We start from the raw sequence: 14,652 nt of genomic DNA, 5'->3' as shown, positions 1-14,652 counted from the left end.
TCTTTTACTTCTTTGATTGGGGATGTTTTTTTAAATTACCTGTGTAACAATCTGTATAGTCATCCTTGTGTGGTCAATGCTTCTCTGACTTCTTATAATCTTGCATAATGCCGGGCAGGTGACATCAGTGGAGGCAGGTCCTGAGCTAGCCCTGGGAGATGAGAGCATTGTCCTAGTTCATTGCAGTGATCAGGTTATCCGTTTACACTGCACCACGAGCCAGTTAGAATCATTGTTAATACCTGCTCGCTACCCGGGTCATTTCAGCTGGGAGTATTTACACTGCCTGCAATTCTGGGTTTTTATGCGATTCGATGCAAAAACGTCGGATATTAGCTGGTGTGAAAGGGGTATTGCTGAAATACCTCTCTCTGGTTGAAAGGACACTTTGAGAGGAAGGTAATATCCACGAGATGCGCAAGACTTTGAGAGATCTTAAGGTGCACATACATGTTACAATTATTGTATACAATATCTCATCTCGGTTTTGCGATGAGATGAGATCTAGTACAAAAAGTACTTATCTCATCTTGGGGCAGATGTATCATAGCAGCGCTTATCGCGCCGCTATGATACTTCCTGCTTCGCCTCAATAGCGAGGCGAAGCAGGAAGGGACATCGACAAGATGTATTAACATCTTGTCTGCCGAAGCGGGGGAGCGTTAACTCCCCCCTTCGGCGATGTCCCTTTCTGGAGATAGCGCATCAGTTAATACTGATGCGCTATCTCCTGTCCCCCGGCCGGCCGCACTGGGCATGCGCGAGGTCTCGCAAAATACATTAGGGACAGACTTAATCCCCCCCAGTTAACCAGCGTTAAGTGCATTTTTGCACTTAACGCTGGTTAATACATCTGCCCCCTTATCTCATCACAAAACCGATATGCGATGAGATGCAATATTGTATACAATAATTGTAACGTGTATGGGCACCTTAGCTGGGGTTTTTTTGTTCTTTTTTTGTTCTTGTTTGTTCTTTTTAAAGCCGCAATCATTTATACAGGGAAACTTACATGGATTGGCTGTGTAAATGATTGCCACTTGAAAAACAATTGGAGAATTACAGCAGCCTCCTACTTCCCTGCTTGTAGCTGGTTATTTCAATTTCCCCTTTAAGTGCATAAGCAAATTATAGCTTCAGATGGAACTTTTACAGTTATTGAATGGCTTATAAGCTATATATGCGTCCAGTTGATAAGGAGCTCTGTGCCACATGCAGCAGTGATGTCACTGGTTTCAAGTAATTTGGTTGGTTGCACTCTGATGGATCACAGTGATGTACAGCTGTACACATCACATTTCCCTTACACCTCTATGGGGTCTAAGGGAAACTTAGTAAAGATATTGACTGCAATATATCTTTGCCCATCCGCTCTGGATGTAAGTCATTACCAGCCACACATTTTACATTAAATAACAATAAAAAATGTCTTTGACATCCATAATGTTGTTATTCCTCTAAACCAGGTATGGGGAACCTTCGGCCCTCCAGCTGTTGAACTACACATCCCAGCATGTCCAAATAGCAAAACTGTAGCAGGGCATGCTGGGATGTGTAGTTCAACAACATCTGGAGGGCCGAAGGTTCCCTATCCCTGCTCTAAACAGAAGTGTTCTCTTTCGGAATGTCACACAGCTAGTGCTCTGAAGAGTGGTTGTGACCACGGCTAAGGAAGAGGAGAATGTAGACTTCTCCTTGGGGTCTATAATTTCACTTTCTAGTCATCTGAACATGACTCAGCTTGTAGTATTTCCTTAATTGGTTTTACAGTCATGCACATAGCTAACCTTTCACAACACAATTATCTTGATAGTAACCAGGAACGCAAGTGTACGTATTTCCTGATATGTTTCCTCTCTTTCACCCCCACAGTGCTTGTCTTGCAGATCACATCCCTTGTGTAGTTTCACGGCGCCAGCATGGCAGGGCATCAGTGTCCCTTTACGGGGCTCGCTGCGCTCGACCACGCTACAGGCACGGTGGCTCGCTACACTATCTAAAATCAACTCCATGCCAACGTGGATAGTGGGGGTATGAACTATCCACGTTGGCATGGAGTTTATTTTAGAAAGTGTGGCGAGCGCTGCCCCGGAAGTAGCGGGTGGCCATGCCGGTGCCATGAAAGTACCCAAGTAGTTTATTAGGCCTGTGCAACTCACTGGAAGGTTTTCAAGACACTGACAAAAGGAATGTATGCATTTTCATTTTATTTACTCTACTTTTTAACTACATACAATCCCATCAGGAGATTTCCAAGAGATGGCAACACCATCTATAAGGGATACGGTCCATTGGTTGACATGGGCCGAGGTCAACATGGGACCAGGTTGTTTGGTCGGCACAAGCATTAGGTTGACATCCAAAAAGTTGACATGGGATTTTTCACAGTTTTTTTGAGCCGATGTACAGACGGGCGGTATTTCATACTCTACCATCCACTAGGGCATGGTGAGAGAATAAAATAGTGTGCCTGAAGCATGGCGAGCGCAGTGCTACATTTCAATGTACATGTCGACATTCGGTTAAAAAAAATCTGTGAAAAACCCCATGTCGACCTTTTGACTGTCGACCTAACGTCCCATTGACCTAGACCCATGTCGACCTTTCAGTATGTCGACCTAATGACTGTCAACCTTTATGGTCAACCATATGATCCATACCCATCTTTAAATTCCCCTAAGTACATCTGCAGTGACATAAGGTTTGTTTTTAGAGCCTGGCAGAAGTAATGCCTTTAACAAATCAAGAAAATAATTACAACTTAATTACATTATTAAGTACATCACGGAAACTGAAACACTTGTTTTCAGTTAGTATAACAAAAGCAGATGATGTTTTCTTGTTTTATTTTTACAATGTATTGAAACTTTTTGTAAATGTGGAAAATACAACATTAGGAAAGTTCTCAAAACAACAGAAGCAGAACTTTATTAGGGCAAATGATAGACAAGACCGGGCTTTTTGAAACGGCCAGCAGTGGATGCTGGGATAGATAAGAGAGGAAATTTCTTTGGGACAGTTCTGGATCCTTCACCAAGGGGATCAAAGTCCGTTTTGTCCGGGGTGCTTCTTCCTGATATAAAGTGCATTCTGCGATGTCACAATAGTTCACAATAGTCACAATAATTCTCCTCCTGCCGGGGACATATATGCTTAATGCATTTCGGAACTAGCGTTCCTTCATCAGAAACATAATGTCCACCGGCCAGGAGGCTTTTTATAGGCAGAAGGAGAATTGAACTTGGCGCGTTCCACAGCACTTCTGGTCACGTCCGTGACCAGAAGTCGGACCTGCGTCAACTTCCGGGACGGATCTCGGGTGGAACACAATGGGCGGTATTCAATGACCTGAATCGCTGGTCACAGCGATTCAGGTTTCACATTCGCCAGTCAATCGCCGGTTTTTTGACGGCGATTCGCCACGCGTAGGGATTCGTCGGAAGTCGCCGGGACTAGCTGTGTCACCCTATTCAACGTGGCTGAGAATCGCCGCCCCCAACGGCGATTCTCAGCCAATCCAGCGTATCTGGTGACTGGGTGGAGGGCGGGTGTATATATTCCCGCTCTTCCATCTAATATATAAGTGACTTCCCTGCTGCGCAGCTCTGCTATTAGCTTTCAGCAGGGGTGGAGTGAGTTGCTGCAGCTAATAGTTCTCCCTGAACACGTGCAGAGAGCAGAGAGCAGAGAGCAGTGCCTGGAGCCTGGAGCGTGGAGCGTGGAGCGTGGAGTGGAGTGCATATTTTCTTTTGCAGGTGAGTATTGTGATGTGTTTGTACTGCAATGCTATGGGGGTTTGTTGTATGGGGTGGGTGAGTGTTTGTTTGTTTGCAGTATGTGTGCCCCCCGTTTTTTGGGGGGGTTTTAAACTTTTTTTGCTTGAGTGTTTTTTTTTTTTTTTTTTTACTGTGCTTGGTGCAATGTGCAGCTATGCTGCATGCTTGTTTGGGGTGCTGGAGTGTTGTGGTGGGTGCCCTTCATGCTTTGGGCGTGGTCGTGAGTCCCCATTTTAAAATGACTGCAGCCAAAAAAAAAAGGAAAAAAAAAAACCTGCAGCCATTTTAAAATGGGGGCCCTGGGTCACGAGCATAGCATGTCGGGATCCCCCCCACTACACCCCAGCATCCCTGACAAGCATGCCTGCACCTTGCACCCCACTTGGGTTTGCCTGGCCCCTCAGTGTCATTTTCACAAAATTGCATGTTTGGGGTTTTTTTGAGTGTGGATCATGTGTGGGTGGCATGTGCGGCCCTGATGCATGCTTGTTTGGGGTGCTGGAGTGTTGTGGTGGGTGCCCTTCATGCTTTGGGCGTGGTCGTGAGTCCCCATTTTAAAATGACTGCAGCCAAAAAAAAAAGGAAAAAAAAAAACCTGCAGCCATTTTAAAATGGGGGCCCTGGGTCACGAGCATAGCATGTCGGGATCCCCCCCGCTACACCCCAGCATCCCTGACAAGCATGCCTGCACCTTGCACCCCACTTGGGTTTGCCTGGCCCATCAGTGTCATTTTCACAAAATTGCCTGTTTGGGGTTTTTTTGAGTGTGGATCATGTGTGGGTGGCATGTGCGGCCCTGATGCATGCTTGTTTGGGGTGCTGGAGTGTTGTGGTGGGTGCCCTTCATGCTTTGGGCGTGGTCGTGAGTCCCCATTTTAAAATGACTGCAGCCAAAAAATAGGAAAAAAAAAACCTGCAGCCATTTTAAAATGGGGGCCCTGGGTCACGAGCATAGCATGTCGGGATCCCCCCCACTACACCCCAGCATCCCTGACAAGCATGCCTGCACCTTGCACCCCACTTGGGTTTGCCTGGCCCCTCAGTGTCATTTTCACAAAATTGCCTGTTTGGGGTTTTTTTGAGTGTGGATCATGTGTGGGTGGCATGTGCGGCCCTGATGCATGCTTGTTTGGGGTGCTGGAGTGTTGTGGTGGGTGCCCTTCATGCTTTGGGCGTGGTCGTGAGTCCCCATTTTAAAATGACTGCAGCCAAAAAAAAAAGGAAAAAAAAAAACCTGCAGCCATTTTAAAATGGGGGCCCTGGGTCACGAGCATAGCATGTCGGGATCCCCCCCGCTACACCCCAGCATCCCTGACAAGCATGCCTGCACCTTGCACCCCACTTGGGTTTGCCTGGCCCCTCAGTGTCATTTTCACAAAATTGCCTGTTTGGGGTTTTTTTGAGTGTGGATCATGTGTGGGTGGCATGTGCGGCCCGTATGCATGCTTGTTTGGGGTGCTGGAGTGTTGTGGTGGGTGCCCTTCATGCTTTGGGCGTGGTCGTGAGTCCCCATTTTAAAATGACTGCAGCCAAAAAAAAAAGGAAAAAAAAAAACCTGCAGCCATTTTAAAATGGGGGCCCTGGGTCACGAGCATAGCATGTCGGGATCCCCCCCACTACACCCCAGCATCCCTGACAAGCATGCCTGCACCTTGCACCCCACTTGGGTTTGCCTGGCCCCTAAGTGTCATTTTCACAAAATTGCCTGTTTGGGGTTTTTTTGAGTGTGGATCATGTGTGGGTGGCATGTGCGGCCCTGATGCATGCTTGTTTGGGGTGCTGGAGTGTTGTGGTGGGTGCCCTTCATGCTTTGGGCGTGGTCGTGAGTCCCCATTTTAAAATGACTGCAGCCAAAAAAAAAAGGAAAAAAAAAAACCTGCAGCCATTTTAAAATGGGGGCCCTGGGTCACGAGCATAGCATGTCGGGATCCCCCCCACTACACCCCAGCATCCCTGACAAGCATGCCTGCACCTTGCACCCCACTTGGGTTTGCCTGGCCCCTCAGTGTCATTTTCACAAAATTGCCTGTTTGGGGTTTTTTTGAGTGTGGATCATGTGTGGGTGGCATGTGCGGCCCTGATGCATGCTTGTTTGGGGTGCTGGAGTGTTGTGGTGGGTGCCCTTCATGCTTTGGGCGTGGTCGTGAGTCCCCATTTTAAAATGACTGCAGCCAAAAAAAAAAGGAAAAAAAAAAACCTGCAGCCATTTTAAAATGGGGGCCCTGGGTCACGAGCATAGCATGTCGGGATCCCCCCCGCTACACCCCAGCATCCCTGACAAGCATGCCTGCACCTTGCACCCCACTTGGGTTTGCCTGGCCGATCAGTGTCATTTTCACAAAATTGCCTGTTTGGGTTTTTTTTGAGTGTGGATCATGTGTGGGTGGCATGTGCGGCCCTGATGCATGCTTGTTTGGGGTGCTGGAGTGTTGTGGTGGGTGCCCTTCATGCTTTGGGCGTGGTCGTGAGTCCCCATTTTAAAATGACTGCAGCCAAAAAAAAACGGAAAAAAAAAAACCTGCAGCCATTTTAAAATGGGGGCCCTGGGTCACGAGCATAGCATGTCGGGATCCCCCCCGCTACACCCCAGCATCCCTGACAAGCATGCCTGCACCTTGCACCCCACTTGGGTTTGCCTGGCCCATCAGTGTCATTTTCACAAAATTGCCTGTTTGGGGTTTTTTTGAGTGTGGATCATGTGTGGGTGGCATGTGCGGCCCTGATGCATGCTTGTTTGGGGTGCTGGAGTGTTGTGGTGGGTGCCCTTCATGCTTTGGGCGTGGTCGGGAGTCCCCATTTTAAAATGACTGCAGCCAAAAAAAAAAGGAAAAAAAAAAACCTGCAGCCATTTTAAAATGGGGGCCCTGGGTCACGAGCATAGCATGTCGGGATCCCCCCCACTACACCCCAGCATCCCTGACAAGCATGCCTGCACCTTGCACCCCACTTGGGTTTGCCTGGCCCCTCAGTGTCATTTTCTCAAAATTTTCTTAAGGTAGGTTAATTGCACAGTAAAGGTACAAAAATGTAAAGTTTGCTTTATCTGTGTTTATATTTCACAGGAATGTCTCATCGGACAAGGATCGTGGAACCCCTTTCCCCTCTTCTTTCTATTTCAGGTGAGACGAGTCCAGTGGAGATGACTACAAGGGAGGAAGATGGTGATAGGATATCCACAAGTAACCCTGGCCGGCCGGTGCAGGACGACATGGAGCATGGAGATCGAGAAGGAACACCTCAATCAAGACAAACAACTAAAAGGAGAAGGACACAGGTAACTTCTTTAAAACTTGATGAATAGACAGGTTTCGCAACAACGCACTAGCGCGTATTTTACCCTAAAAGTGGGCGCCGGGACCCATTAAACAGTGGCCACCGGACGCCGATGACTGTAGGTTTTATATATTTTGCTGCTGCTGCGCATCACGAACCCTGCATGAGAGCAGGTTAACTTTTCAAACTCTGCATCCTAAGTCCGCTCTGCTGTTGAGAGCAGTGGGGGGGGGGGGGGGGTGGGGACAGGATAGGATGCTGTAACAGCCGCTCTCAGCAGAGTAGATCTGCGCACTGTCAGGGTGGCAGGGTAAAGGATGATGCAAATTTGACTTAGATCAGCGTGTCAGCTGGTCCAGTCCCACCCCGCCGCGTTGATAGCCTGCTCACCTACTCTGCTGACCCCCCCCCCCCCCCCTTGGCAACCAGTGTGAAGATCCCGGGATCATGTAGCAGCGCAGCGCGACTTAAGCCTCACGCAGAGTCCCAGGGTCACTCCTAGTTCCAAAGATTGCACAGGAATAAACAATAGCAAAGATACCAAAGTATTACCTTTATTTTACACACGGGTTTTACATGTTAAATCAGCATTTAAAGTCTATATACATTATATACAGAAAGGTCATCAGTATTATTCACGTTATCAGAACCTTACCATGTTATCCTTCAGATTAACATCAGATGGCCAGGACACGCTAGTCCACAACTCCCGGCGCTGACGCTCGGACACTTCTCTGCCTCTCTCTCCCTGCAAACACCCACTTAAATCCCAAAGGCAGCCCTCTCCACCACCCTCTGGAATTTTTAACCCTTCCTATGCTGGGTGCGGTTGCATGATATATAAAGAGGCCCATTGATCCCAGAACCAAAAAATATACACAAACTAAACAGATTGTAATCTAAGCATTTGGTCGCTTCTAACCGGACCATAGATATACAGTTATATTCTTTAGGTATTAAGCATTCGGGAAGACTGCCATATTTAACTTCATTGTAGCAAATCCCTTATTCATGCTACCATCACAGTTTACTAACTACATAACCAGGAGGCAGTGACGTAACCACGGGCAACGCTTATCCTCCCAGTTTCTCTTGTGTTCAAAAAACGCTCTTCTTGCCTTCATATGCATATGTAGCAGTATGGGCTACAGTATACAAAGCTTAGGGAACATAGTACAGCCATTTACATAACATGAGGAAATATTTCCCTCCAGTAGCACACATACTCATCCTAATTGAATAACCTGTTTGGATTATTCAGTATAACATCCTATTATTGTCCGACATACAGCCCTGTGATGTCCCCTATATATAGCAGTCTGGGGTTCCCAGCTCTGATATGAATACAGTCCGTGATAATTTCCGGTTATCGCCGGCATTTTGCAGTTCTCTTTGCTGCAACGCAGAAAGATGCAGGCGAACAACATATAACGGAAAGGGGCGTGGCCAAATACTTAATACATCATGAGGTTAATGTTTAATATATGCTAAATCTTTTTGTGTAATTTTGCTGACACTGTTTGTTTTTTAAAGGCTACAGACAGAACACTGGACGAACAACCCAGTGGTTCTGGGGTCCAACCACCCGTAGCGAGAAAGAAACCTGGCAGGAAAAAAAAGGTTCCCCTAGACCAACTTGCCGAGGGAGAAGAAGAGAGCATCCCGTTCACTACTGCAGAAAGCAACGTGCTGGTTGAAATGGTCCACAAGTTCTATGACCAACTGTGTGGACAAAGAAGACAGGAAACGAGCGGTAGAGAGCGTAAAAGAATATGGGCCTCGATTGCAGAGAAGGTTCATTGCTTTTTTTTTATTAAAATAAATCCATTTAAAAAAGTGCATTATTTGATTGTTTATAATGTGATTTTTTGCATCTTAGATTACAGCAGTGAGTGGCAACGTCAGGTCGATCGACAAATGCCACAAACGATACAATGATTGTCGACGGCACACAAAACGGAAGATGGGCCAAGTCAGGCAACATCTAATTGGGACTGGAGGCGGACCACCATTACAAGTTTCATGGCAGCCGTGGGAACGAGCCATCCAGGAACACATGAATCCAATCATGGTGGAAGGTGTTCCAGGCTCTGTGGAGTCCAATGTCCGCAGAGCAGAAGTGTTGAACGCTATCGAAGCGCAAATTCCACCTGCGCAACGAAGAAGACGGAAGACAACACCAGCAGAAACAGCACCTTCGCAAACTCAGGAGCAGGGTAATTATTTGTACTACTTTGCTCTCTCTAAAATTATTTTGCAAGGTTCTAAAATGTATATTTTCATTTCAACAGTTGTCGTTGCTGAAGATCGGACAGAAGACACCCATGTAAGCCAACCGGCTGAAGAACAGTCAACACAGGAAGAGACCATCACCCTGGATCTGTACTCGATCAGTCAGTTTGAATCGTCCATTCAAACAGAAGACACCTCTCGAGGATTTGAAGACAGCAGCTTGCAAACCCCACTGGGTGAAGAAGGATCTACAGCAAGTGGAGGATTGGCCCATCAGCTTCCAAGTTATCATCATTCCATCCAGGACATCGAGGAAGCGTCTGAAGATGAGGAGGAGGTGGATCCCACCAGACCACCACTGATGGATTGTAAGCTTTTGCCATTTGTTTGTAACCTTGTGGTTTTTTTTTTTTTTTTTTTTTAAAGATTACATTGTGTGAAATGGATAAAATTTATTTATCTTGTCCTTTTTTTTTATAGCCGGAATGCAGCTCGTGGAGGACATCCAGAGAGAACAGGCTCCAACGCGCGTCCATAGAGTCCGGCAATTGGCGTCTGAAATAGAAGATCACCAGAACCAGTACCGGATCATGATGGAGCAGAGGATGACAGCCATGGAGAAGCATCTTGAAACACTGGCCACAACGATGTCCGACATCGAGCGAAGACGCCAGGAGGATTGGGCCGAAATAGAGCGAAGACGGCATGAAGACTGGGTGGAATCCGAACGCCGACGTCGAGAGGATAACCAGGTGATGATGACCGGGATCTACAAGTTGGTTGAGAATGCAGCGTGTCAACAGGAGACCCTGAGACAAATTTCCACCTGCCAGACACAAATTGCGGCAAGCTGCATGATGATCGCCAGTTCCCTGCAGCAGAGATACAATCCGGACAACGTGGGACAACCAGCGAGAGCCACCCCTTCACCGTGGATGCCACCATCTTCATCAAGTCGGCATCAGGAGCCTGCGCATCTCCAAACATCGTGGGCTGGATCTTCTCAGGCATACCAAGGCTACGCTGGAATGTATCCACCTCCTCCACCCTCCAGCCAAAGACCAAGGACGCCACCACATCGCACATCTCCTGCTCGAGCTTCAACCGCCCAAAGGCCGGGACCGGCGGAGGAGGACCCTGCACAGTGAACACGGTCGTATATTTCCATTTATTTTACATGTTGTTTGTTTTTATGTTAATATAGAAAGCTTTCTTTTCTCCAACTTTCAGTTTGTCTTTTCTTATGATTATTTAACCCTTGCAAATTTTTCCTACAGCTGTGTTCACTAAGGAGTTGGGCGTAACAGTTATGCAATGCATGCGCGTGCATGCATTGATAATTGTTGGGAAATGATGAAAGCTCCTTACATATGGTGGATGTAATAATGGGCCATAAAAAGAGCAATCTGATCCCACATTTCTACCCTTGCAATGCAACCTTTAAAACATTTGTTCATATTTATCAAAATTACACCCAGTGCAAACACCATTTTTTTTTTTTTCAATTTTTCAGGGGCAGTGCATTGGAAATTGATTTTCAACTCCTAAAATCCAAAACGGGGAGAATGCCAAAGCTACATACCTATTGGTGAGTAATACCCAAGTGCACCCTCTAATCTATCTTGTCCCCAAATCTTGTCCCTTGTGCTAACGCCCAGACCAGGCGCATTTGAAGTGTGGCTGGCTTGTGCGTTACCACAACGCTTACTCAGCATCCGGTGCCCACAACTTGCAACTCGCATCTTGTCCCTTGTGCTAACGCACAGACCAGGCGCATTTGAAGTGTGGCTGGCTTGTGCGTTACCACAACGCTTACTCTGCATCCGGTGCCCACAACTTGCAAGTCACATCTTGTCCCTTGTGCTAACGCACAGACCAGGCGCATTTGAAGTGTGGCTGGCTTGTGCGTTACCACAACGCTTACTCTGCATCCGGTGCCCACAGCTTGCAACTCGCATCTTGTCCCTTGTGCTAACGCACAGACCAGGCGCATTTGAAGTGTGGCTGGCTTGTGCGTTACCACAACGCTTACTCTGCATCCGGTGCCCACAGCTTGCAACTCGCATCTTGTCCCTTGTGCTAACGCACAGAACAGGCGCATTTGAAGTGTGGCTGGCTTGTGCGTTACCACAACGCTTACTCTGCATCCGGTGCCCACAGCTTGCAACTCGCATCTTGTCCCTTGTGCTAACGCCCAGACCAGGCGCATTTGAAGTGTGGCTGGCTTGTGCGTTACCACAACGCTTACTCAGCATCCGGTGCCCACAACTTGCAACTCGCATCTTGTCCCTTGTGCTAACGCACAGACCAGGCGCATTTGAAGTGTGGCTGGCTTGTGCGTTACCACAACGCTTACTCTGCATCCGGTGCCCACAACTTGCAAGTCACATCTTGTCCCTTGTGCTAACGCACAGACCAGGCGCATTTGAAGTGTGGCTGGCTTGTGCGTTACCACAACGCTTACTCTGCATCCGGTGCCCACAGCTTGCAACTCGCATCTTGTCCCTTGTGCTAACGCACAGACCAGGCGCATTTGAAGTGTGGCTGGCTTGTGCGTTACCACAACGCTTACTCTGCATCCGGTGCCCACAGCTTGCAACTCGCATCTTGTCCCTTGTGCTAACGCACAGAACAGGCGCATTTGAAGTGTGGCTGGCTTGTGCGTTACCACAACGCTTACTCTGCATCCGGTGCCCACAGCTTGCAACTCGCATCTTGTCCCTTGTGCTAACGCACAGACCAGGCGCATTTGAAGTGTGGCTGGCTTGTGCGTTACCACAACGCTTACTCAGCATCCGGTGCCCACAGCTTGCAACTCACATCTTTTCCCAAATAGGTTTTTGATACCAATTTCCAAAATTTGCTCTCCTTTTTTGCAGGTTATACCGACGGTAAGGATTAAGAATTGACACCGGGAAAGTCTTTACCATGGTATTAATTTATTTCGGAATTTAACATGTGAAAAAAAGTTAAATAAAGTTTTTCAAATATATTGACTGCTTTCTTGCTTCTGAATGTTATTAAAAAGGTATCAGATGAGTATTATTCCATTTTTCAGTTGTGAACCATTTTCTTTTGAAACGACTGCAAAAAATGATAAAGGGTCAGTGTCAGATAAATATTAAGGTTTTTTTTTGTGTTTTACATGCATACAAGCTAGGAGTTTCCAGATTGGTGCCGGTTTAGACCAAGTACTTTTTGGGTTTATATTTCACTGATACTCCTATTTCTAAGCTTTTCCTTAAATATGTCATTCTTGCCAAATACACCTAAATAGATTTCTAAAGGTGTCTCAGTGAAATATTTGGAGCAATCCCCGCCATCTCATAACAGTAGTGATTGATCCAAAAAGCGAATTTCTGGGCCTATTACAGGGTGATAGTTTCAGAAAGCAAATGATTTTGGGAGAGTGTTCCCATAGCTTAGATAACTTAGATTTGACCATATAATTGATTGATTTATCACTATTTTCAATAGTTTAAAAACTCTACCAAAATCAAACACAAACTCAAGCTAGCTATATTCCATTTGACATGAACTGGATTCATGGACGAGAGGTGAATAAACATGTAAAATTTATTGATGAGAAACAACATTACTTAACACCTTGCACGCACATGACAGGTACAGCCTATGGTCCGGCAGGTCTTTTTCACTTTAGGGGTTCACCCGCTGGAGACTTCCCCGTCCAGAGACCAGCAAAAGAAACTGCAAAGAAGAAAGAAGGGGTTAATGATCGGTGACTGTCTCCTATAGCCTCCCACCACCAGTCCCCCACGTAGTTCCATACTCACCCCAGATTTGGTTTTAATGAATGTGCTCGCACATGACAGGTACAGCCTATGGTCCGGCAGGTCTTTTTCACTTTAGGGGTTCACCCGCTGGAGACTTCCCCGTCCAGAGACCGGCAAAAGAAACTGCAAAGAAGAAAGAAGGGGTTAATGATCGGTGACTGTCTCCTATAGCCTCCCACCACCAGTCCCCCACGTAGTTCCATACTCACCCCAGATTTGGTTTTAATGAATGTGCTCGCACATGACAGGTACAGCCTATGGTCCGGCAGGTCTTTTTCACTTTAGGGGTTCACCCGCTGGAGACTTCCCCGTCCAGAGACCAGCAAAAGAAACTGCAAAGAAGAAAGAAGGGGTTAATGATCGGTGACTGTCTCCTATAGCCTCCCACCACCAGTCCCCCACGTAGTTCCATACTCACCCCAGATTTGGTTTTAATGAATGTGCTCGCACATGACAGGTACAGCCTATGGTCCGGCAGGTCTTTTTCACTTTAGGGGTTCACCCGCTGGAGACTTCCCCGTCCAGAGACCGGCAAAAGAAACTGCAAAGAAGAAAGAAGGGGTTAATGATCGGTGACTGTCTCCTATAGCCTCCCACCACCAGTCCCCCACGTAGTTCCATACTCACCCCAGATTTGGTTTTAATGAATGTGCTCGCACATGACAGGTACAGCCTATGGTCCGGCAGGTCTTTTTCACTTTAGGGGTTCACCCGCTGGAGACTTCCCCGTCCAGAGACCAGCAAAAGAAACTGCAAAGAAGAAAGAAGGGGTTAATGATCGGTGACTGTCTCCTATAGCCTCCCACCACCAGTCCCCCACGTAGTTCCATACTCACCCCAGATTTGGTTTTAATGAATGTGCTCGCACATGACAGGTACAGCCTATGGTCCGGCAGGTCTTTTTCACTTTAGGGGTTCACCCGCTGGAGACTTCCCCGTCCAGAGACCAGCAAAAGAAACTGCAAAGAAGAAAGAAGGGGTTAATGATCGGTGACTGTCTCCTATAGCCTCCCACCACCAGTCCCCCACGTAGTTCCATACTCACCCCAGATTTGGTTTTAATGAATGTGCTCGCACATGACAGGTACAGCCTATGGTCCGGCAGGTCTTTTTCACTTTAGGGGTTCACCCGCTGGAGACTTCCCCGTCCAGAGACCAGCAAAAGAAACTGCAAATCCAGCTGCTTGTAGGTCCCTCCAGAAATTATCAAGCAGGAATAGGCTGCGGAAAATAAAAAGGGGTTAGTGACACCTCACAGGGCCCAAACCCTCCCCTCCTTCCCCCAGGGGGAGCGATACTCACCGGGTAACTGCACAGTAGCCCATGGGAAAGGCATCACGCACACACACCTGCCAGCAGCCCTCACACATCAGGGGTTCATCCGCTGCACACAGGATCCAGCTGCTTGTAGGGCCCTCCAGAAAGTATTAAGCAGGAATAGGCTGCGGAAAATAAAAAGGGGTTAGTGACACCTCACAGGGCCCAAACCCTCCCCTCCTTCCCCCAGCTGGAGCGATACTCACCGGGTAACTGCACAGTAGCCCATGGGAAAGGCATCACGCACACACACCTGCCAG

General features: G+C 47.4%; 1 protein-coding gene and 1 long non-coding RNA gene across 4 annotated transcripts; one reads left to right on the top strand and one right to left on the bottom strand.

Annotated features, from left to right (window-relative positions):
- Positions 1-6,573: 6,573 nt before the first annotated feature.
- LOC146007917 (uncharacterized) lies at positions 6,574-11,121 on the top strand. 2 transcript variants are annotated; one of them, XM_083146685.1, is made up of 5 exons: positions 6,574-7,050; positions 8,583-8,843; positions 8,929-9,265; positions 9,341-9,649; positions 9,762-11,121. In XM_083146685.1, the coding sequence occupies exons 1-5, from the start codon at positions 6,841-6,843 to the stop codon at positions 10,427-10,429; spliced, it is 1,785 nt and encodes a 594-aa protein (XP_083002811.1). In that variant the 5' UTR covers positions 6,574-6,840; the 3' UTR covers positions 10,430-11,121. The 2 variants fall into 2 exon arrangements, with proteins under 2 accessions (XP_083002811.1, XP_083002810.1); XM_083146684.1 differs by having other exon boundaries at positions 8,929-9,649.
- Positions 11,122-12,200: 1,079 nt separating this feature from the next.
- LOC146007916 (uncharacterized) lies at positions 12,201-14,344 on the bottom strand. Of its 2 annotated transcripts, XR_014444419.1 has the most exons (8): positions 14,121-14,344; positions 13,912-14,034; positions 13,703-13,825; positions 13,494-13,616; positions 13,285-13,407; positions 13,076-13,198; positions 12,888-12,989; positions 12,201-12,365 (listed from the first exon to the last, which is right to left on the bottom strand). It is a non-coding gene; the product is annotated as an uncharacterized LOC146007916 (long non-coding RNA). The 2 variants fall into 2 exon arrangements; XR_014444418.1 differs by having other exon boundaries at positions 12,201-12,989.
- Between the last annotated feature and the right edge of the window lie 308 nt (positions 14,345-14,652).

Source organism: Crinia signifera, chromosome 6, assembly GCF_055691185.1.
Source record: "Crinia signifera chromosome 6, ASM5569118v1, whole genome shotgun sequence".
Classification (NCBI taxonomy): domain Eukaryota; kingdom Metazoa; phylum Chordata; class Amphibia; order Anura; family Myobatrachidae; genus Crinia; species Crinia signifera.
Note: the sequence above shows the minus strand (reverse complement) of the source record. Positions and strands in the feature narration are given on the sequence as shown.

Bases quoted from the DNA above. Each gene is read 5' to 3' on its own strand.
- LOC146007917 (XM_083146684.1), top strand. From the start codon at position 6,841: ATGTCTCATCGGACAAGGATCGTGGAACCCCTTTCCCCTCTTCTTTCT. The intron at 8,844-8,928 runs GTTCATTGCTTT...TTTGCATCTTAG, and splicing joins GGGCCTCGATTGCAGAGAAG to ATTACAGCAGTGAGTGGCAA. The intron at 9,650-9,761 runs GTAAGCTTTTGC...TTTTTTTTATAG, and splicing joins CAGACCACCACTGATGGATT to CCGGAATGCAGCTCGTGGAG.